This window comes from Musca domestica, unplaced genomic scaffold (genome assembly GCF_030504385.1).
Source record: "Musca domestica strain aabys unplaced genomic scaffold, Musca_domestica.polishedcontigs.V.1.1 2, whole genome shotgun sequence".
Lineage (NCBI taxonomy): Eukaryota > Metazoa > Arthropoda > Insecta > Diptera > Muscidae > Musca > Musca domestica.
The window spans coordinates 7,855,927-7,880,631 of NW_026712249.1; the positions used below are offsets into that span (position 1 = coordinate 7,855,927).

The 24,705-nt window shown below is 34.0% G+C and overlaps 2 protein-coding genes across 4 annotated transcripts in view; both read left to right on the forward strand.

The window, feature by feature from the left end:
* The window catches only part of LOC101889413 (solute carrier family 41 member 2), a 116,307-nt gene that overhangs the window by 48,370 nt on the left and 43,232 nt on the right, over positions 1-24,705 (forward strand). The gene's annotated exons all lie outside the window — the stretch shown is intronic.
* LOC131802173 (uncharacterized) lies at positions 2,189-3,992 on the forward strand. The gene is made up of 5 exons (XM_059121761.1): positions 2,189-2,823; positions 2,896-3,017; positions 3,075-3,215; positions 3,275-3,487; positions 3,559-3,992. The coding sequence occupies exons 1-5, from the start codon at positions 2,520-2,522 to the stop codon at positions 3,970-3,972; spliced, it is 1,194 nt and encodes a 397-aa protein (XP_058977744.1). The 5' UTR covers positions 2,189-2,519; the 3' UTR covers positions 3,973-3,992.

A 24,705-nucleotide genomic window follows, 5' to 3' on the forward strand; every position in this document is an offset into this window, starting at 1 on the left:
AACGGAATGACAACCTTAATATACCCTCCTTACTATGGTGGAGGGTATGAAAAAGGTCTATTGTCTATTAATAACCTACATATAGTCTTCCATCTATAGGAAACCTAGAGAATATCTTCTACCCGTAAGAGACATAAAAGCTATTCTAACCATAGCAGACCTAGAAAAATGTTCCGTCTGAAGAAGATTTCTATCCATAGAAAACCTAACGACGGTTTTGCTATCCAATGGACTTTTGGTTTGTTTTTTTTTTTACAAATGGAAGACCACCATAAATGTTACCAGCCACAGAAGGTGCATAAAGGGTATTTAAACCTGCTGAAGGTCTTCTTCCCAATGGAAGAGCCAAGTATTACAAATTATGATATTATAACTTTTTCCCATCCCCGCTACAGCCACTTTTAAAAGACCTCCTCTCGATTAAAATCTTAGAATTCCTGATAAGAAAAATATCTGTGATTTTTTCTGAACTCCCTTGAATCCCAATTAATCATCTCTCCCTTTTTTTCTATCTCCCATTTAATCACTTGCTGAGTGGTGTCTGATATGACCAGTTATCTGACCACAATTGTTGTCCGCTGAAGTGTTTCTGTTTTTTTTCTGTGGTGATTGAACCCATCACTGATTGGAGGATAAGAAGGCAACAAGGTGTTTTGTGTGTGTGTGAAATCGCACGATGGCAATTGACGTAAACATTTGGCCAATAGCAAAGGTACACACACACACACTCTCTCATCTGATAGACAGGTCTATTGGGGTAGATTAGTGGGTCTTAAGTGAAAATTAATTTGTTAAAAAAAGAAATATTATTTGTTGGCAACCAATTAAAATGACAATTTTTTTCGTGAAATATATTATGGTGATATGAGTGGAAAATAAACGAATATTAGAATTAGAGAATTTTTAAATATATACGACATTTAATTAAAAATTTATTATGTGACCAGGTATGGTATAACAAATCTCTATAACACTGGGCGATAAAATTCATTTTTTCAATAATTACAGGGAAAATCCAGCAGATTATGAAAGTAGAGCTAAAAAAGGAAGACACGTGTATTGGCATTTGGAAAGTTAACACCAAAAAGTAACCAAAATGGAAGAGGGGCAAATTCCCATCTCTGGCACATTTTTGGGAATTTTCAAATTAGGATTCCTCAAAATCCATGCATTTTAGGTATATAATGTCTTTGGCAATATTGAAGATAAAAATACGAAGAATATTTTTGTTGAACATTTTAACCCTCAAGCGTGTCAACAAAGGGGTCTTTTTGGTCCTTTATTTGAAATACGGTTAAAAACTCCCTTTAAACGGCATCGTAGCAAATTAAAATATTCTACAAAATTATTCGCCATCAAATTCTACTATGGGTGCTAGAAGAAGAGAAGAGTGTAAATCTTAGCCAAACGTCAGGATTACATATATATTAAAAACATATTTAAGGGTTAAAGCCATACTTTGTGGGAGTTTGTGAAAAAATCTCCAACAAGGCATAATTTTAGTTGGATGACTTGAAAGACAAAAATATTCCTTATCAAATTTTACTATAAGTCACCAAAGAAAGGAAATCTCTATTTCTATTGTATGCCACAATATTTTGCCAATGTTCCGAATAGAAAAAACCAAAAATATTCCCTATTTAAAAAAAAAAATGTTTTCTCGGCCATTTTCTTCAATTGATGGCCGAAAGTAAAATAAATTTTCGTTTTAGGTGGATGGTATCAAAAGAAGAATATTCTGCACAAAATGTTACTAAAAAATAGGGTTAGGGTTAAAGCCGTACTTCATATAGCTTTATGAAAAATGTTCCTATAAAACATTATTTTGAAGGGATGGCAGCATGGACAAAATTAATTTATTTAGTTTATGCCAAAATCTCCAACAAAGCGTTATTTAAATTGGATGACGTCAAAGACAAAAATATTCCTTATCAAATTTTACTATAGGTCACCAAAGAGATGCAATCTCCATTTTTATTATATATTAAAAAAAAATTTGGCATCAATTTTACCAAAAAACCGAAAAAATTCCCTACATTTTTTGATTAATTTTTCTCCCGTATTTTTTCGACTTGACGCCTGAAAGATAACATCAGATCTAGTTTTAGACGCAAGTTATCAAAAGAAGAAATATTCTACACTGAGGGAAAAATCCCGTTACGAAATCAAGCACGTATGTTGTCATTTTCGCAACGACCCGTTGTTATATTTTTCAACAACGGCTGTTGGTGAATTGTGCACGAACGTGCTCAAATTGACACCGAGACGTGGTCAACTTTCGGTACCAACAACAGCCGTGCTTAATTTGTCCATTTGTAATATTGGTAATTGCAGCCGATTACACACGAGTAAAAAATGACAACGGTGGTGCATGATTCACACACGGTCGTTGTCAATATGACACCGGTCGTGTATGAATTATGCACCACCACCTGCATAATGATGCACCACCGTTGTTACTTTGTACACCGACGTGCATGAATCGTACACGATCGTTGCCATTTTAGCAACTACCGTGTATGAATCATGCACCACCGTTGTCATTTTTTTTACTCGTGTGCAATCGGCTGCATATTTACCATTTTTTCCGTGTTATTGAAAGAGAAAGGACGCATTGTGCAAAAAATTTATTGAAAATGAATAATAATTCGCAAGATCCTCAAAATATCATTGGTGAGTTGTTAGAAATCGATGGCAATATTGTTGTGGTTCGCGATACAAACCATTGCAGCAGTCAAGATGCGGAAAACAATGAGGACGATTATATGTTAAGGGAGTTCTTAAAAGGAATAAATATGGAGTCGCTTTTTGAACAATTAAAAGGTAAGTAAATAAAAATGAATTTTTCAGTTAATCAGTGTAATTAACAAAGAATTTTCTTTTTTGTTCTTTTAGCATCACATGTAACATTTCGCAGCTTGCAGTACTTGAAAAAAGAAGATTTAAAGGAAGCAGTGCCACCATTGGGACTGCGTGTTGAATTCAGAGAAAAGCTCTTTGCTTGGAAAAAACGAAAGGTACGTATTATTTGTTTTACAGAGTTGAACTCAGTATTAATATTGTCATAACAATAGCTCGGGATTGATGACGAAACTATGTCAGTTCCATCTAAAATAGGTGAATGGTGGAAACGCAACGAGACACCTGCAAGTACTCCTGGTACTCCCGACACTACAGGTTCGAACTGCTCAAAAGCCAAAGGAATTTTGTCAGAGGTAAGGTAAGAGTAATATTTGTGTAAGCATAGTTAATGTAGTTTTTTTATTTAATATAGGATCTAACGGAATTGTTAACACATACCTCGAAGGGGAAACTAGCGCTTGAATGTAGTAGCGTTAATAAGAAATTAAGTGACGAGCAAAGAGATGATATAATTAATATAATTATTGAAGATATTTTAACCAACAATGTTACTCTTTACACTCAAGACTATATGCGCATATTGGATGAAATTTGTTCCGTTTTTCCTCTTGAAAACGAAATGAGGGTAAGATTAACAATATAAACAACGTATCTGATTATGTAGTTTCTTAACTTATAATATGTCTTTATTTTTAGGATTATTATTACATTTCAAGAAAAGGAAAGAACAACGCAAGCGGAAAACTTTATGCCAAGTATAGAAACAAGAAGTCCAAAAGAATAAAGCTTTTGATTTCCGAGCCTAGCACAAGCAAAGCAGCAACTCACACATCTCCTAATTTTTGTAACAAAGATGTTCCCGAAATTGATGAATCAGTTGAAAATTCATTGAAAGCTTCCTTACTAAGAGAATGTAATGATTGGGGATCGATCTGCGAAAAATGGAAAAGATCTTTTAACATACGGCAAAGAGATATAAAAAATTTAAGTAGCCATACATTTCTCCTTGAATGGACGAAGTTGTCCGATGCAAGAGCTTCAGAATTGGTAAGTAGCCATGAGCTATTTATTTGTATATGGATACTAATGTTTCGTTTTAGGTTTTTTTAATACCAATTTTAGATTTTATTACTTACCCATTTCACTTATATCCTATGAATAATGGAAAAGTTTATTTCAGATTTAAGTTAATTTAATTTGTTTCTATACATTGAATATATGTAATTCGAATTGTTTTGTTAAATCAAATATGTATTTATATTGAATTTATGTAATTGGTTTCGTTCAATAAAATACTTTTCAAAAAATGTCGTTTCTTCTACTAAGGGTATAAAATGGAAAAGGAACGGATATCAAAAAATGACCACCATTGATTTCAATCTGACAACGGGCGTTGACAATCCGACAACGGAGCGTTGACAATCTGACAACGAAGCGTTGACGATCTGACAACGAAGCGTTGACAATCTGACAACGGGGCGTGCTCGAAATGACCACGTATGTGCTCATTTCATGCACATCTGTTGTTGAAATCGTTGCCAAAATCTCGGTGTCAAAATGACAACAGCGTGCTCATTTTGACACCAAACGTGGTTGATACACTATCATACACGGATGTGGTCATTTCATACACGGATGTTGTCATTTTTTCTCTGGGTGTACACAACATTTCATCATAAATCTCCAAATAAACCATGTATCTAGGTACAATAGTTTTGTATGAAAATTACATTCGAAATTAATATATTAAAAGTAGAGACTACGTTTCTACGTTTTTGTCTCTTAATTTCATATCTTTCTATTGTGACTTAGAATCTCCCTTAATACACCATTTTTTGAATAAAGTGTCAAAGGAAGAAATATTCTAGACCCAATTTCATTATCAGTCTCTGAACAAATGAAATGTGTTAATCTAATATATACTACATAAACAATATTATTTATTTTTAGTTTTTGCCAATTGTTGGTATTTTTAATTTTTCAATATGAAGAAACATTCCCAGTAGATATTAGCAATATATGTCCTCGTTTTGCACATATATGCTATTTTAGGCGGGTGGTGTCAAAAGAAGAAATATTCTGCACAACATTTCACTGAAAATCTCAAAAGAAACCGTATACCTAGGTACAATAGTTTTGTATGAAAATTGCATTCAAAATTGACTTACTAAAAGTCAAACTTATTCTATGTTTTTTTATACCCTCAGCCATATGACTAGAGAGGATATATATCATTTAATACGGCCTAAACGTGAATCATCGAAATAACGATTTTAGACTCTAGGTCTCTTTGGATCAAATCCTTTTCAGGGCATTTGGATTTGATCTAGCGATTTTCGTCCGTCCGTCTCTCTGGCTGTTTGGCTGGTGCGGACGATAACTATCAAAGGGGTATCCGATTTGATCCAAACTTGGTACATCGTAATATATTTGTCGAACTTAGATCGAGTTTGGAGATGGGCAATATCAGTCAACTCCTTCTGGTACCTCCACCACAAAAGGTCGAAATTTCCAAAAAATATATTTTTTTTCTGCACAGAAAGAGAAACGATAATCCGATTTTGCTGCAACTTTGCAAATCCTTATATTTGCGTCAGTGCTAGGTCAGGTGTGAAAATGGACAATATCGGTCCACTCCATCAAGTACCTCCCCCACAAAGGGTGAAAATTTGGAATAATTTTAAATCTTATTAAATGTGATATAAGAGTCCGATTGTCTTCAAATTACACACATCTCTTTATTTTTAAAAACACAAGATCTCCTATGACGATGGAACATATCGGTCCACTTCTTCTGGTACCTCCGCGAAATTAACATCCGATTCCATTCAAACTTGATACATCTCAATATTTTCATCAACACAAGATCTGTTATAAAAACGATAGAGATCGGACCATTCCTTCTAGTGCCTCCCTTACAAAAGGTCAAAGATTTAAATAATCAAAACTCTCAAAAATTACGAAATAGTCCTGCGATTCCCTTCGAATTTCACACATCGCATTATTTTTACTAACACCAAATATGCTGTGAAGATGAAATGCATCGGTCTACTCCTTCTGGTACCACCCCCACAAAGGGTCAAAATTTTGATTATTCATGAAGCTCATAAAACGCGAAGTTAACATCCGATTCCATTCAGACTTGGCACATCTCAATATTTCTATCAACACAAAACCTATTATCAAGGAGGTACAGATTGGACCATTTCTTCTTGTACCTACCCCACATAGGGTACAAGATTTTGAAAAAAACGCTCAAAGAAAGCGATATAACCATCCAACTCCCTTCAAATTTCACCCGTACAAACATTTTTGCTAACACAAGATCTGTTGTAATTTTGATATATATCTGCCAACCCCTTCTGGAACCTCTTCCACAAAGGACCACAATTTTCAAAACTTTTATCTGTCATAGCTTGCGAAACAAGTCAGCGATTCAATTGCTATATCTAAATATTTCTCTCAACCAGAAACCTGAGATGAATATGGATTTAATCGGAATTTATGATTTCGAATAAAATTGGATATAAATGTTCGATTTTCTTGTCATTTTGCCCATACCAATATTTTTATTTGTGTTAGATTAAGTATGAAAATGGAATACACCTGGTACCCCTCACGCACATTTTAAAATTTTCTAAAAATTATTACATAAAGTATAGGAAGCAGTCCAAACCTGGTACGTTGCAATATTTATATCATATTTATTTAGGTCCAGTACAAAATGGACAATATGGACACATTCTTTCGGAACCTACTCCATAGTGGGTCAATCATTTCAATAATCATAGCATAAGTCGAAATATATTTAAATAATCAAATATTTGCTGAGGGAATACATCTGTCGCCAAAAACGTATGATACCTTTTAACAGGGGTGCTCAAGAAGAAATATCTGTTTTCAGTCAAATTTCTCTTTGCTTATTTAAATCAAGAACAAAACAATGTTAAGTCATTATTTATACAAATATTTTTTATCCATTTGCTTTATAAACTATTTTGGCAAACATTCGTATTTAAAAACAATTAAATAGAACAGTAAAATATAAAGAAAAACAAAATTTTAATTTTCTCTTAAATTATCTCTTTTTTCTCTTCATGTTCTAGAACACGGTTTTGAGCACCCCTGCTTTTAACTTGTTAATCTCAAATTATATTTCTCTTAAAGTTCACGTCTCTCTTTCTCTCTGTTTTGGGGTTGGTGTTATTCTTGTTATAATCATACATATTTATGTTTGTGACAACGGTATTGCTCACTAATACCGGTTTATATGCAAAATAAAGAGAGTAACAAGGGGAGAAGAATAACAATAAACAGTGTTTATGTAGAGTATGTTCAGTTAAATCTACAGTGATGCTGCTGTTGCGTGTCTCACATAAACAAGGGAAATATTTTCCGAAAAATTCCTTTTTAAAATTTTATGGTTTGGCGTTTTTTCCTTATAATTTTAATATTCCAAAAAAATTATAAAGCTAATCGTTTTTTAATAAAATTTTATAATCTTGTCTGGCGTGAACAACATATGATTAATTTTTATTGCGCCCTCTCATCCAGGCCCAATTTGTTTTGGTTTTATTTCGTTAGTATTTATTAGCAGTTTATGGTTAATTTTGGAGAGATTCTCAAAAAACAAATCACATCATCAATTATTCACAATAAAAAGAGGCACGCCCCATTGGAACTATACCAGGAACTAGACGACCTAGGGCAATTGCACACTTTTAAGTATTTTATGATATTGTTTTGGCTTTTATTGGGGGGCACAAATTATCAGAATTGGAAAATCATTATTAATTATACAGAATTCTATCAGAATTTTTAATGGAAGCAGCCACAACAATAATAATTTACTTTATTGTTATTACTGTAATAAATGGTATGCGTGAGTGTGTGTTGTGGTGGCTGGTGTGAACAAAACATTGTTAAATTCTGTATAAATAGGTGTCAATTATAACAAAAGGCCATATAGTTGATATTAACTCTTTTTTGTTGGTCGTTTGATAAGCCCAATTTTGGGTGAGTAGGTGTTACCATAATTTCCATGGAGGGGTAGGTCAATAACATTTTACGATAAACGACGGAAACCTGTGGAAATGTTTTGTGTAGTAAAACGATTGAGAGGAGGCCTTTGGACCATACTTTTTAGGTTACTGTTGAAGGACCCTAAAATTATCTTTTTTTTAACACATAAGACTGTTGAAAGATGACTGAAAACGACAATTTAAAGGGACAATAGTCAGAATTTTGACATTTGCATGTTGTTATGAATAATAGAATAAAAAAAATCCTGGTATTATTCGTGAAAGCAGATTATAAAATTGCACTATGCAACACAAAAAAAATAATTACGGGGAAGATCCAGCAGATTATGAAAGAAGAGCTAAAAGGAAGGAATCTGTGCATTTTACGTGTATACAGGGTGAGTTAAAAAAAAACTGCAACAGAGTCAAATGCCATAATTTTTAGATATTTTTTTTTTTTTTAAATTTTATTGAATGAAAGCCAACAATGTCGGAAATAGCATCAAATTTCAGAATAAACACACCGTCACACGTTGCCCGAATGTTGCTCTGCGATATTTTGGCCCATTCCTGGCGAAGCGCTTGCTTGAGGTGATCGATACTTTGGTATTTTTCAATGCCAACCTTGCTTTCCAAAATACTCCAAACACAATAGTCCAACGCCCATGCACTTGTCTTTTTTTATACCATCCACCATAGTATGGAGGGTATATTTGTCATTCCGTTTGTAATACCTCGAAATATACATTTTAGACCCCACATCATAAAATTCTATGTCGATTTAGCGATGTCCTTCCGTCTGTGAAAATCATTCTAGCTTCCGAACGAAATAAAGTAGGTTGATAAAATTTTCCTCAAATGCAGCACTTTTGGTTTTGAAATTAGGTCATGTAGGTCAACGTTTTGGTATAGCCCCCATATAATGATACCTTCCTATTTTCGGTATTTTGGAGAATAAAGCGACATTATTCACCGGAATTGTTTCAAATTTGGTATTTGAAGTTTGTAATGGATACTACTGCCTAAGACGGAAAATTGTCTGTGCAGGTCCACGTCTTCGTATAACCCCCATATAATGGTATCTTCCAATATTGGGTATTTTGGTGATAAAAGCGACATTACTCACCGGAAATGTTTCAAATTTGGTACTTGAAGTTCGTAATGGATACTACAGCCTATGACAGAAAATTGTCTGTGCAGTTCCACGTCTTCGTAAAGCCACCATATAACGTAACTCCCGATATTCGGTATTTTTAAGATTTTAGCCACATTATTGGCCGGAATTGTTTCGAAATTGGTATTTGAAGTTCGTAATGGATACTACAGCCTAAGACAGAAAATTGTCTGTGCAAGTCCACGCCTTCGTATGGTCCCCATATAACTGTACCTCCTGATATTCGGTATTTTGATGATTTTAGCGACATTATTCACCGGAATTGTTTCATATTTGGTATTTGAAGTTCGTAATGGATACTACAGCCTAAGACAGAAAATTGTCTATGCAGGTGCAGGTTCTCGTATAGCCCCCATATAATTTTACCTCCCGATATTCGGTACTTTGTTGATTTTAGCCACATTAATCACCGGAATTGTTTCAAATTTGGTATTTGAAGTTCCTAATGGATACTAAGACAGAAAATTGTCGTTTCAGGTCCACGTCTTCGTAAAGCCCCCCTATATAGGTACCTCCCTATATTAGGTATTTTGATGATTTTAGCTACATTTTTTAAATGTAATTTTTTGTGATGGCTTATGACAAAAGTTGCCTATGCAGGTCCATGTCGTCGTATAGACCCTAATATAATGGCTACATTCGGCATTTTTAAGATTTTAACAGATTTTTTTTTTTTGAAAATTGCCAAATTCGTTCCAAATGGTGGAGGATATTCAAAGTTCAGCCCGGCCGAACTTACAGTTTTTTCACTTGTTTTTACCTCTTCTTTCATAATCTGCTCGATTTTCTTTCCCAGTAATTATTAAAAAATCAAATTTTGTCGCACAGTGTAATCTAAATATTTTCCGGAAATTAAACATTCCAAAATCTCATTGTTTTTAATCAAAAAATTCAAACCTTTGTGGAAATATTCCACATTTGTTTACATTTCTCATTAATTTTGACGTTCTGACGTTCTCAGGGATTCCTTTAAAAATGGGAAAAAATATAATTTTTTGTTGAAAAAAACCGAAAGAAAGAACCTTTGTTTGCTGAGCATTTTTAGACAACATGTACCAATATCCGGCAATGTTATAACAACTGTTATTAATTGTGCAAAGGGACTTCCCAAAATACGCTACGCTATGCTACCACCTCAGCCGCTTTGTTCTGGCTGCTAATCTACTCACCTGGGGGCGGGAGAGAAAGACTCCTAGCTACATTACCCCCTCCTAGCTTCATTACACCCCTCCCAAAAAGTACAACACAACAACGAAATTTATCGATACCACCCCGCGTTAAAAAAAATCCCAGTAACTTCTTTTATAAATCACTTAAAAAATCCCATAAACCATATAAGTGTTGATATGTCTGTACGTGAGATGTGAAAACTTTGCCAGAGTGTTGGTGTTCAAGCGTGCTGGCCGCTGCCCTGGCACACAGAGAAAACATGTTTATAGCTTTAATAGGTTCGCGGATCAGATTGACAGTTGTTGTTGACTGACTGGCAATATATGACCATTTGCAACTGATTATTTGCCCACTAATGTTGTTTCAGGTTGTTAGGTGTGTTTGGCGAATATTTGTTGTTAATGTTTGCCGTTGTTGTTATTGTTGATAAGAGCACGCGAACGAATCGCAGCAGCAATCAGGCAGGCAGGCATTTAATTTAATCATATCTAAAGGAGTTCTGTGACACATATACATATGTACATATATTCCAATGTTCATGAGTAGCTATTACCTATATTTAATAATTCTATATATTATCATTCTCGTGTACATTGCAATTTTCTCTTTGAAATCCTTGTGTCAAAATGACCTTAACCTTAAAAACTTTTTGTCATTTGTTTGGCTCCATTTATCTCTCCCAAAAAATCTAGTTTAATTTTCAGTCCAATGTAAACCCGATAAAGTTTAATTTAATTTCATTCATTCATAACTTTTTTGTAAGAAAAATGTAAATCACATTCAGTTTTACTTTCATTCATGTGTTTTGTTTTCCTGAGAATGCAAAATATACGTTGTTGTTGACGTTTACGTTCAGGTGAGTGCGTGTGTGCCCATGTGCCATGCACAACCCCATGCTCTGTTGTTTATATTCTCCCCCAAGGCTTACAGTTGTTGGGCAGAGACATGACGACGACGACAGTAGCAGAGAGATATGTTGACGTCGACGTAAGGCAAGGCAACACAACGTAGTCATCTCAGTCATTATCTCTTTTCTTCATTTCGTTTAAGAGTGCAATCGGTTTTGATGATCGTGTGGCTAAGGCAAGCTTTGTTGTTTTGCTGCCGAGGGGCTAACGTCTCTGCTGACGTCTGTTTATGCAGTGATTACTGCCTCAGTAGTTCTTGTTGAGCGTGTTTATTTTCTCTGTTATTGATGTGATGTGTTGGGGGGCTTTCGTCGTTTTATTCTCGTGGCCGCCGACGTCGTAAAGAGGCTAACGTCTCTGCTGACGCCTGTTTATGCAGTGAATATTGCCTCAGAAGTTCTTGCTGAGTGTGTTTATTTTCTCTGTTATGATGTGTTGGGGGGCTTTCGTCGTTGTATTCTCGTGGCCGCCGTCGTCGTCGTGAAGAGGCTAACGTCTCTGCTGACGCCTGTGCTTGCAGTGACCATTGGCTTAGTAGTTCTTGTTGAATGTGTTTATTTTCTCTGTTATTGATGTGATGTGTTGGGGGGCTTTCGTCGTTTTATTCTCGTGGCCGCCGACGTCGTGGAGAGGCTAACGTCTCTGCTGAAGCCTGTACATGCAGTGACTGTTGCCTCAGTAGTTCTTATTGAGTGTGTTTATTTTCTCTGTTATTGATGTGATGTATTGGGGGGCGCTTTCGTCGTTGTATTCTCGTGGCGGCCGACGTCGTCGTCGTGCACATGTTATTATAATCTTCGCCAATTGATCGTGTGGCGCAAATGAAGTCTTATCTTCTTTCTTTCTTTCGTAAAACCCTCTCTGGCCTGAAGAGTGAGTGGCTGGTTTTGTTGGCTGACTTGCTGACTGGCTATCTAACTGGCCAAGTTTGATATATGGATTATGATACGTTTCGTGCGACGTCTTTTTGCTGGTGTTGTTCGATTGATTTTTGTGTGTTCAGTGGGAGAGTTACGTTATATTACCAGGTGTCGATAGTCTTCGTTCATTCAGTACGCGGCATGTTGATGTAAAGTGAAGACGGGTCGGCCTACCAAACAACGAATTCGGAAAAAAACAACTCACGAAAAGTATTGTATGGAAATTGAATGAAAGAAAAAGAAAAAAAAAACGCGGGATTATTTTTCTTTAAGAAAACAAAATAAAAATTTGAAAAAAATAAAATAAAAATAAATTCGAAAGAAAAAACACAATTTTGTGTTGTAAAAGAGTAAAAAGGAAATAACGAATTTATTAAGCATTTACCGCAATACAAAAAATCCCAAAGCCCAAGTGAAGTTAGTTTTGAAACCAAAAAAAAAAAAAAAATAATTTTGTTAAAGCAGCAAATTATAACCTCCAGCCAGCAACAAAAAAACAACAACAACAAGGCAGCCAATGTAATTATTCACATGTAAGCCGACAAAAGCCCTTGAAACGAAAACCATACTTGAGAAAAAAAAGAGAATGCAATTAAATCTTGTAGAAGAAGTTTAAGAAAAAAAAAACAACAAAAACAAAATAAACAAAGTTTTGTGGCAGTTGACACCTTTATTTTAAGACCAATGACATAGTAATGCCCTCAGCTACATTACCTAGGAGTTAATCAAAAAATAAAAAAAAAATTAATGGCTGGATGATAACCTGATTTGTTTTTGATTTCTTGGCACCGCTTCATGGCGATGTTTAATTTATGCGTTCTTTTTTTGAAATTACAAAAAAAAAAAATGAAATTAAATAAAATTGATTGTTCATGGTTTATGTTATGCCATTCTTGATATATTAGCCAACTAAGTCCGTCAGCTAGCCAGGCAGACAGACAGGCAGCCAGCTAGTCAGTCAGTCCATCAGTCTCCATGAACCAGCAACTCATTGTGAATAGTGTTATAGAGAAGACGAAAAAAAAAACAAACGCTAAGGTATAAGGTACAACACCACAACAAAACAGCAAAATGAAAATATTGAAAACGAAAAAAAAAAACAAGTTATAACAAAAGAAAAAAAAAGATTGAAAAACGTACACCACACACAATTTTGGACGTTTTTTTTTTGTTTCGTCTCCATACCCACAGGGTTGAATGTTATTGGCCAAAACAATTGAATCAAAAATTAACAAAAATCATAATAATTATGTGTGAAATTCGAAATTGAATGAAAATACTGATCAAGCACTCAATTAAAAAATAATAATAAAAAATATATGATCATTAATGCAATGTTGTAAAATTGTTTAAAAAAAGGGTCAATTAAAGAGTAAATAAATATGAAACATGCGTTAGAAATTTCGACATTATGAGTTAAAAAAAAAAAAAAAATTAATACCCCCAAAAAAATTCAAATTTTTCTCAGGCAATTTTGTTTTAAAAAAAATCAAAACTTTGAAAAACTTTTAATTTTTTAAGGCATATTTTTGGAAAAGATTTTTATAAAAAATAAGTTGAAAGTAATTCAATTCATAAAAAAAAAAATCAAAAAATTATTTAAAAAAAATAAAAAATTCCTCTAAATTATGAGGCCCAACCTTTTCTAAATCAAAATATTAATAATAAGTTCAAAATTATTTGGACAATTTTGTTGTAAAAAATCAAAATTTTGAAAAACGAATAATTTTTTAAGAAATATTAATACCCTCAAAAATATTCAATTTTTTTTGGGCAATTTTGTTGTAAAAGAATAGAAATTTTTAAAAACGATTAATTTTTTAAGACATATTTTTGGAAAAGATGTTTATAAAAAATAAGTTCAAATTAATTCAATTCATAAAAAAAATCAAAAAATTATTTAAAAAAAATAAAAAATTCCTCTAAATTATGAGGCCCAACCTTTTCTAAAACAAAATATTAATAATAAATTCAAAATTATTTGGACAATTTTGTTGTAAAAAATCAAAATTTTGAAAAACGAAAAAATTATCACCCTCAAAAAAGTTCAAAGTTCAAAAAAATTAATACCCTCAAAAAAGTTCAAAATTATTTGGGCAATTTTGTTGTAATAAAATTCAAAATTTTGAAAAATAATTTATTTTTTAAGACATATTTTTGGAAAATATATTCCTGAAATTAAATTCAAATTATTACAATTCATAAAAAACACAAAAAAAATAAAAAAAACATTTAAAAAAATTTAAAAAAAAATTATCTCGAACTTACCTTTTTTATAAAAAAAATCTTAATACCCTCAAAAAAGTTCAAAATTATTCGGCCAATTTTCCTGTTAAAAATCAAAATTTGGAGAACGATTACTTTTTTAAGGCATATTCAAAAAATTAAGTTCAAATAACATGAATTCATGAAAAAATACTTTTCAAAATAAAAAACATTTTTTTTTTTTTTCAAAAAAAAATAATTTTTTTTCGAAATTATGAGACCCAAACTTTTTTAAAACAAAATATCAATACCCTCAAGAAAATTAATAATGCATATTTTTCTACCCTCCACCATAGTATGGAGGGTATATTAAGTGTGTCATTCCGCTTGTAACACCTCGAAATTTACATTTTAGACCCCACAAGTATATATATTCCTGATCAGCATATGTCGATTTAGCGATGTCCGTCCGTCTGTGGAAATCAATCTAGCTTCCGAACGAATTTAAGCAGATTGATAAAATTTTTCTCAAATGTATATTATATAATTCGTAATGGATATTACAGCCTATGACAGAAAATTGTCCGTGCAGGTCCACGTCTTCGTATAGCCCCCATATAACGACATCCCCCTATATTCGATATTTTGATCACCGATATTTTTTTTTTCAAGTTTCGCAAAACTTACTCAAAAATGTTAATGAGAGATGCTAAGTGAAGAGAATGTCACCTTTTTTCTCTCAGATTGTTGCTTTTCTATTTTTGTTTTATAACTACTACTAGTTCTACAATAAGGAGACAAAATTGGAGTTTACATAACCCGAACATAGTTAGAAATACCCAACTTGTTTATGCCTTCTGACATTTTATGCATTATCGATCAAGGTCGGTATTCCAAAATCTAATCCGCTTTTGAATATTTATAAAACTATAATAATAGACTTTTTCATACGGAGACAAAGAACCGAAATTATTATGCAAATGACTGGCACGCTTAAAAGAAAGCTTTGTGTTAGAAAAACCATAGGCGAATCTATTTCGTCTGGAGTAAAACATGTTCCCCATGATATTAACTCAAATATTCAAAATATTCTAGTTTAAAACTCCGACTGTTAAATTATAACAAAATCCCAATGTCGGACTGACAATGAACTACTACTTGTTATTGACTAACTACTTAAGACCGAGGCCAATATAGGATCGAACAAAAAGACCATTTATACCCTCAGTCATATAACTATAGAGATAGATATAGAAAACTGCAACCAACTTCAGACTGCTGTCATTTCGAAGTCACTCGTCCGACAACTGCTATTCCAGTGACAGCTCATTATATTGTTTACAAGCGTTCAAAAGCATTTTGGTGAGCACTTTCCAGAAAAAAAACTATACGTGATAGAATTCAAGCGTGATAGTGTGATTTCTTTATATTTGGCTGGAAAACCACAAGTGGCTATCGTTAGAGAACTCCAGCATGTGAATAATGTCTCGTACCATCATGACTGGTAGCGTAGCCCCGGCGTAAAGGAATTTTACGGAAGAAAAAAGCAACATCAGCAGAAATGGTTCGAAAAGTAAAGAAGCAACTTGTTCGAAAACAGTGGCCGAAAAATGCCTCGTGAGCTGAACATATCGCAATATTCCATTCGGCACATATTGAAAAATGAGCTCGGGGTAAAGCCGTTGAAATTCCAAAAATTGCAAGAACTTACACCGCAACAGAAAGAAAAAAAGTTTTATGTATTCTCACCTTCACAGCAATGTATTAGATTATAGTGCAATAGTAGTTGTGTCCCAGAACCTACAATATTGTACCAGTTTTAAAAATTGTTAAAACTAGAAAGGGTGACAGGCCTGGTCTGTGAGACAGTTTCCGATTGCAAAATATAATTATTTATTGAATTTCAAAGAAATGTAGGGAATGTTTGTGGTTAAAATATTTGATGAGCGTCGGAATCTTGCGAATGGTGTCATTCTTCTAAATTTATATCTTTCTTTTCGCATGTAATTTCTCCCATCTCCCCGCACAAGCTCACTACAGTACTAGCGTGACATTAGCAAAACAAGAACCCATTAGGCTACGCGACGCGTATGTACAACTTTAATCCGCAAAACATTTCTTGTTTAAATATTTAGATAATTAATAGTTCTCTCGTCCCGAAAAAAAATAAAACCTGTTGAGTGGTTTTTTCTATATTTTGGGGAGTTTTTTTCCAACTTCTGGAAAAAACAAAATTGCGTTTTGTTAAATAGCTTGAACAGCAAAACAAAAGATCTGCTGGCAACATCTTGTGTGTGTCTCTCTTTCCATGTGTATAGGTAGGTATCCCCCCACCACTACCTTAATGAAGTTACTGACATTTGACTCCATATAATTACTCTTTTTTCGCCAACTCTGACGCAAGGCAAAAAATAAAATAAAAAATAAAACTGAATAAGCATAAATGCGAATACAGCTGGACATTGGTTTAGGGGGGAAGAAAATTTTTTTGTTTGGATGATTATTAAGGCCATGTTCACACGAAACGTGTTTTACATTACCATTTCTAACTATATCTAATCATTATGGGTATGTTAAATAGAACTAGGTATTTTCATAAATCAGTTTCTTTTAGATATTGGTATAAGACAATGTTTTATTAGTCCATAAGGACTTAGCAAGGGTTTAAAGGCCGACCAGCAAACCCATCTGACTTCTAGGTTAACTACCAAAATACATACAGGGTGAGATAAAAAAAAACTTCAACAAAGCCAAACGCAACGATTGTTTTCTCATCGGAGAAAATCACATTCGGCAGTGCAGTTCGCCACATTCGGTCAAGCGAAGCAACTCTTTAGCACTTTTGAGTCTATCTTCTTTCTGTTGCGGTGTAAGTTCTTGCACTTTTTGGAATCTCAATGGCTATACCCCGAGCTCATTTTTCAACATTTGCCAAATGGAATATTGCGATATGTTCAGGTCACGAGCCATTTTTCGCCCACTGGGTTTCGATCAAGTCGCTTCTTTACTTTTCGAACCATTTCTGCTGCTGATGTTGCTGTTTTCTTCCGTCCGTCCACTTCCTTGACGTCGGACTACGATACCAGTACCTCGGTAACGGGAGGTGGGATGCGAGACATAAACGATTTATTCACATTTAAATACTGGAGTGCTCTAACGATAGCCACTTGTGGTTCTCCAGCCAAATATAAATAAATCACACTATAACCCTTGAATTCCATCACGAATACCTTTTTTTTTTTGAAAATTCTCACCAAAATGCTTTTGTACGCTTGTAAACAATATAATGAGCTGTCACTGGAATAATTTTAACAGCTGTCGGACGAGAGGCTTAGAAATGACAGCAGTCTGAAGTTGGTTGCAGTTTTTTCATCCATCTTTTTCAGAGATGGAAACTTTGTTTTTATGCAGTGCAAATTGACAAGGTAAATTACAGAAATTACAGAGATGGATATGTTTATTTGAAATGACTTTACTTTCTTAATTTTACCATGCCTACGCCCAATACTGCGAACACTATGCCCAACAAATTATGAGAGTTCAAAAACACGCATAGTTATCCCACACGTGACAAGCGAATTTGCTACACATGCTTATATCTTGCATCTCGTAATCTAACTCAAGTATACCACATGTTGCAACTGAAAACTCAATCTCATTCATATCCAAGGACTGCAGGTCTCGGGGTCACCACAAGTTTCTTATCGTATTTAATGTGGACTGTATTAAAAATATTCCTGTTTAAGAAAAATCTCTAAAAAGTATCGACAAAGACTACATCATCACTGTAGCTTCAGTTAAGTATTATATAGATAAACTTAGAAAAATAGGCCTTGTGCTAAGTATAGAACTTAAGGGCTTCTTGTTTAACAAAAATCTCAAAAAGTATTGACAAAGTCTACAGCATCACCGTAGCCTCTGTTAGGTATTATATAGACAAACTTAGAAAAATAGGTCTCATCCTAAGTATATATATAAGGAACTTAAGGAGAGAGTACAGAAAAGGCCCCCTGTTTAAAAAAGTCTCAAAAAAGTATGGACAAAGTCTACATCATCACTGTAGCCTCAGTTAGGTATTATATAGATAAACTTAGAAAAATAGTTTTATGCTAAGTATAGAACTTAGGAACTTAAGGTGAGAGTACAGAAAAGGATTTTTTGTATTTGCAAGGTTTTGTTTTTGAATGCCATCGACTGGTTTCTTTGTAAAAGAAGAATGGATCGTTGGGTCAAAATCGAACTAAGTCAACCTAAAACTCCTGTGTTCCTCTACGAAAATAGTAGCCTATCACTTAAGTCAGTCCAAAAAAGCCTTTTATGTACTCTCACCTTTATGTTAGCCGCAAGGTATTGAAACATTGTTCAAGGACTTGATGAAAATATAATTGGGTTCAATCTTCCACATTAGGTAGCTTCGCTATTCCTTCTTTATAGACAAAATCTCTTTAATTTAAACATTTTGCAAATAATGAGTAGTCGTAGTATTATGACAATTTTTGTTTGCTGACATTATTTTTTATGAATGCAAGAAAAAATCCACTTAATTTTAAACTTGTGTAAATATGATTTATGACATCTTCGAAATACGTCAATGTAAATAGGTCAATACATTGTAAAATAATTGCCCCCAAAATAAACCAGTTAAAAAAGTTAAAAATATCGACAATCAATCTTTGTCTTAGCCAAAAATATATTAGTCTAGATCGTCGCATTTAATGGATATTAATACTGGATTTGTATACAAAACAATTCAATACATTTGTGAACGTGAATTCAAAAGAAATTTCCAAAAAATCTCCATGTGTTTGAATGACTTATAATTAATGCAAGATTGCTAAACAAACGACAAGAAAGGAAAAGTTGCTTGAACTTGATTTTTCTTTCTTTCTTTTCAAAAAAAAAACGAAATTTTTGAAAGAAAAACAAACTTTAAAAATACTTTCAGACAATCTCGTGCCTGTGTCCCATCACCGGAAACCGCAAGAAAACATGTGCTCTACTCTAACTTGTGTGGAGGGAATGTTGTTATCAAATTTATGATGGTATTTTTTTTAAAAAAGAGTTGCCACATCATTTGATTTTTTTAAGACATAAACTTAGGAAAATAAGTCTTATGCTAAGTATAGAACTTAAGGGCTCCTTGTTTAACAATAATCTCAAAAAAGTATCGACAAAGTCTACAGCATCACTGTATCCTCAGTTCAGTGTTGTATAGATCAACTTAGAAAAATAAGTATTATGCTAAGTACAGAACTTAAGGTGAGAGTACGAAAAATGCTTCCTGTTTAACAAAAATCTCAAAAATATATCGACAAAATATACGGCATCACTGTAGCCTCTGTTATGTAATACATAGTTATACTTCGAAAAATAAGTATTATGCTAAGTATAAAACTTAGGAACTTAAGGTGAGAGTACAGAAAAGGCTTTTTTTGTATTTGCAAGGTTTTATTTTTGACTGACTGGTCAAAAAAAGCGTTTTATGCATTCTTACCTTAAGACAGTAAAATAGAGGACATATATTTGGCAGACCTCCAACGCATATATTAACCAGGCTTAAATTTGAGCGGGTGTGCTCCTGGGAGCAGAAAACATGGATGTCAATAGGAGTGATTATGTTTTCCTTTTATTTTGAGTGCGAACTAAATTCGTTTAAATTCGAGCTGTTCCAATTCCTTTGCAGCTCTGAGCATACCACAGTCCTAAAATTAATATCCATGTTGTGGAATTGTTTTGAATACCAACGGACTCTGGTAATTTGATTTTTTTTTTTTAAAAAAAGGAGATTTGTATATGTTTTCCCATACGACACCAATCGGAGGTTGTTAGAATATGCATTTTTTTTTAACAATTTTTGGAAATTTCAATACTTTTTTTCATTCTAAAATTTTAATTTCTAAATTGGCAAAATTGACAGCTCATAGTCCCAACAGCTGTATCGATGCGATTACCTGTATTCTTCTACCATGCCCTATATTGAACAACTGTGTTCCTTAAGCTGCTATCAGACGATAAGGGTTTTACATATGTAGTGTCATATCACATCGTGTGATACATGAACGACATTTCAGCTGTGAAATAAATGAGTAAAGTACATATTTTTTTATTGAATGAAAGCAAAAAACGTCGGAAATAGCATTAAAATTTAGAATAAGTTTAGATATAGAATATTCAGAATATTTTCCCTATATTGTTTTCTCATCGGAGAAAACCAAATTTAACAGTTCACCACTTTCGGCCAAGCGAAGCAACTCTTTAGCTCTTTTGAGTCTATTTTCTTTCTGTTGCGGTGTAAGTTTTTGCAGTTTTTGGAATTTCAATGGCTTTACCCCGAGCTCATTTTTCAATATTTGCCGAATGGAATATTGCGATATGTTCAGCTCACGAGCCATTTTTCGGCCACTGCGACGCGGGTTTCGATGAAGTCGCTTCTTTACTTTTCGAACCATTCCTGCTGATGTTGATGTTTTCTTCCGTCCACTCCCTTGACGTCGAGCTACGCTTCCAGTACCACGGTAACAAGCAATGTTTCGAGACACAAAAGATTTATTCACATTAAAATGCTGGACTTCTCTAACGATAGCCACTTGTGGTTTTCCAGCCAAATATAAAGAAATTCCACGATCACGCTCGAACCCCGACATCATGAATAACTTTTTTTCTGGAAAAGTCTCGCCAAAATGCTTTTGTACGTTTGTAAACAATATTATGAGCTGTCACTGGAATAATTTTAACAGCTGTCGGATGAATGGCTTAGAAATGACAACAGTCTGAAGTTGGTTGCAGTTTCTTCATCTCTCTCTCTCTCTCTGTATGTATAAAAAATATGCAAGTGTTTGATCGCAAGAATTGTGAGTCATATGTAAAATGGCAATTTTGACATACAAACGGAAATAGGCATGGATAATAAAAGTGACAGCACATATGTAAACCCCTTATCGTGTGATAGCTGTTTGATATGCAAATTTACATTTTCGTTTAAATTTCAACAATCTGGCACCTGGGCTACACCTAACACACCTCAGAAAGAAACGAATCAAATTTTAACTTTTTTATATACCGTTTGATACTTTGTTGTCAACGCTTACGGCCACAAATGGGCCGGTTCGACAAGTTTAATCCACTACAAAGCACACAAATCACAGCGTCGACAAAAAATCTCCCAAGTAAATGCTTTTAATCAAGATCAATTAACGCCATTGATGCTGATGCACCAGCTAACCATCCAGCAAACCGGCCAAATTAAAAATCGAAACAAATAATTAAAACTGTTGTTATTGTTTCTGGATCACAATAAGCCCGTCAGGCAGCAGCTGATCAAGAGTAGTTAAATTAAATGCCGTTATATATCTCCAACGACAAAGCAGAACAACGTCATTGTGATGATGATCATTTCAAAGGCAATGGAAATTTATTATGTGATAGGTTCTGCCCCCCGTCATCCCGCCCTCAACGGATTACAAACTTAATAAAAATACAAGTTAAATAAAATCAGTCGCTTATGCCGACAGATGTATACCCTCAGCCAATGTTCGATTATTTGAATATATTTTGACTTCTGTTATGATTATTAAAATTTTGACCCTTTATGGGGGAGGTACCAGAAGGAGTGGACCGATATATGTCAGCTTTACAGCAAATCTTGTTTTAGTTGAAATAATGGGATGTGTAAAATATGAAAAGAGCCGGATGCTTATTTCTTTACTTTAATCGTTTTGGTGGTTATTCAAAAATTCGACCCTTCGTGGGGGAGGTACCGGAAGGGATGGTCCGATCTCCACCATCTTTTTAACAGATCTTGTGTTGATGGAAATATTCAGGTATGCCAAGTCTAAATGGAATCGGATGCTTATTTCGGGCTTTATGATTGTTGTGTTTATTCAAAATTTAGACCATCTGTGGGGGAGGTACCAGCAGGAGTGGGCCGATATATCCCATTTTCACAGCTTCTCTTGTGTTAGTAGACATAATGGGATGTGTGAAATATGAAGAGAACCGGATGCTTATTTCGGATTTTATGATCGTTTAGGTTATTCAAAACTTTGACCTGTTGTGGGGGAGGTACCAGAAGGCATGGTCCGATCTCTACCATCTTTATGACACATCTTGTGTTTATGGAAATATTAAGATGTGCCAAGTCTGAATGGAACCGGATGTGATTTGATTCGCAAAATTGCAGCAAAATCGGATTATCCTTTCTCTTTCTGTGCAGTAATTTATTTTCTTTGAAAATGTTGACCATTTTGTGGGGGAGGTACCAGAAGGGATGGTCCGTTCTCCACCATATTTTTAACAGATCCTCTGTTGATGGAAATATTCAGGTATGCCAAGTCTAAATGGAATCGGATGTTAATTTCGTGTTTTATGAACTTGAATATTCAAAATTTTTGTCCTTTGTGGGGGAGGTACCAGAAGGAGTGGGCCGATATATTCCATCTTCACAGCAAATCTTGTGTTAGTAAAAATAATGGGATGTGTGAAATTTGAACACAATCGGACTCTTAGATCACATTTTATAAGGGTTAAAATTATTCAAAATTTTCAGCCTTTGTGGGGGAGGTACTTTCTGAAGTTTACCGATATTGTCCAAATTCACACCTGACCTGGCACTGATGAAAAAATTTTGATTCGCAAAGTTGGAGCAAAATCGAATTATCCTTTCTCTTTCTGTGCAATAATTTATGTTCTTTGAAAATGTTGACATTTTGTGGGGAAGGTACCAGAAGGGGTAAACCTATATTGTCCATCTCCAAACTCAATCTAAGCTTGATAATAATATTACGATTTGCCAAGTTTGGACCAAATCGAATACTCCCTTCGAGAGTTATCGTGCATACCATCCAGACAGACGGACGGACATCGCTAGATCTTCTCTAAATGTCCTGAAACGGAATTAGTCCAAAGAGACCTAGGGTCTAAAATCGTTATTTCGATGAGGTACGTTTTGGCCGTATCAAATAATATATACCCTCTCTAGCCATATGGCTGAGGGAATAAAAAAACTGTCCAACGCTGTGACTTTATTTTTTTTTATTTTTATTTTTTGACTTTATTTTTCCATTAATTGATCTAATCAAACTACGACAGCAGCAACAACTACAACTATTACGGAGCAGACAATATCTTCAGTTAATCTATAAAAAAGTAGCCACCGGTGACATGTTCATGTCAAACATTTAGCGATTTTATTCTTCTTATTGTTGTTGCTGTTTGTTTAATTTATGCAAATGATAACAACAAACAAATGATCAACAACTACACCGCACAGAGAAGTGAGAACAACAAATAAAAGAAGCCAACATCTGTCATATGAATGAGTGGCCAAATATTCCCAGCACTAGATGATAATAAACAAACAATCATGCTCGTACATCGATTGATAGATATGTTTGGGTGTGTGTGTGTCTGCGCCACAACAAAACCTCCCCAACATACCAAATTGACTTGAGAATAATATTTTAATAAGCTTACAAACATAAGCCTAAAGCTTGAGAAAATCTTGAGAATGTATTGAGAAATGTTTGTTTAACAATTATAGAATAATCGAAAAGGAACCCTTATTCATAAGCTTATTCTTGTAATTGCAGAATAAGCTTACGAAAGTAATATTTTATAAAGCTTATTTTTTCAATGGTAAAAAATATTTATTTATTCATTTTTTAATTATTTTACACATTTTATTCATTGATTGCCATCCCAGCTGTCACTGCATCCTGTTGCCTTGATACCTAGATGCTTTCTTTCCCCTTATTTGAGCTTCTGTATCTCCTCCACTTATTCTTCACTTCTGTTGAATTCCTGCAACTTTTTGACGCCTCCATTCTGAAATGAGATTGAAATAATTTATACTACAGATTCCCAGATTTATTATTCATCATTACCTTAGAGTTTCGTCCGGAAATGGGTCCTAAATTCGCGTGATTTTGATTTTAAGCAAAGAAAATAATTTTTTGTTGACAATTTTCACAAAAAAAATCAAAACAAATTTGTCAACAAAGGACAGATTTGAGAAAAGTTTGTGCAAAAAAGTGTTTCTCAAGCATTGTTGAAAAATTCTTATGATAAACTATTTTCATAATATTATTCTCAAGCTGTATTGTATTTTTGGTATGTTGGGTCCTGTAAAACATTTCCAACAACAACAAAAATGTGCCAGCAATTTAATTAAAATATATTTGTCAAATATAAACAAAATTTGATTGCTGTACAAACATGATTCTCTCAGAAAGAGACAGTGAGAAAGAGAGAGAGAGTGGTCAGAGAAGGAAGGTGTGAGGCAATCAATACAACAAAACTCTCATATGGCGGTAGTACATCCATCATGCATGCATGCATTATTATTTGTCAAATAAATAAGATTTATGTTTATTGTTTTTTGTTGTCGTTGTTGTTGTTGTTGTTGCAATTACGTTTCACACATTAAACGTAATGATCTACCGCATGCC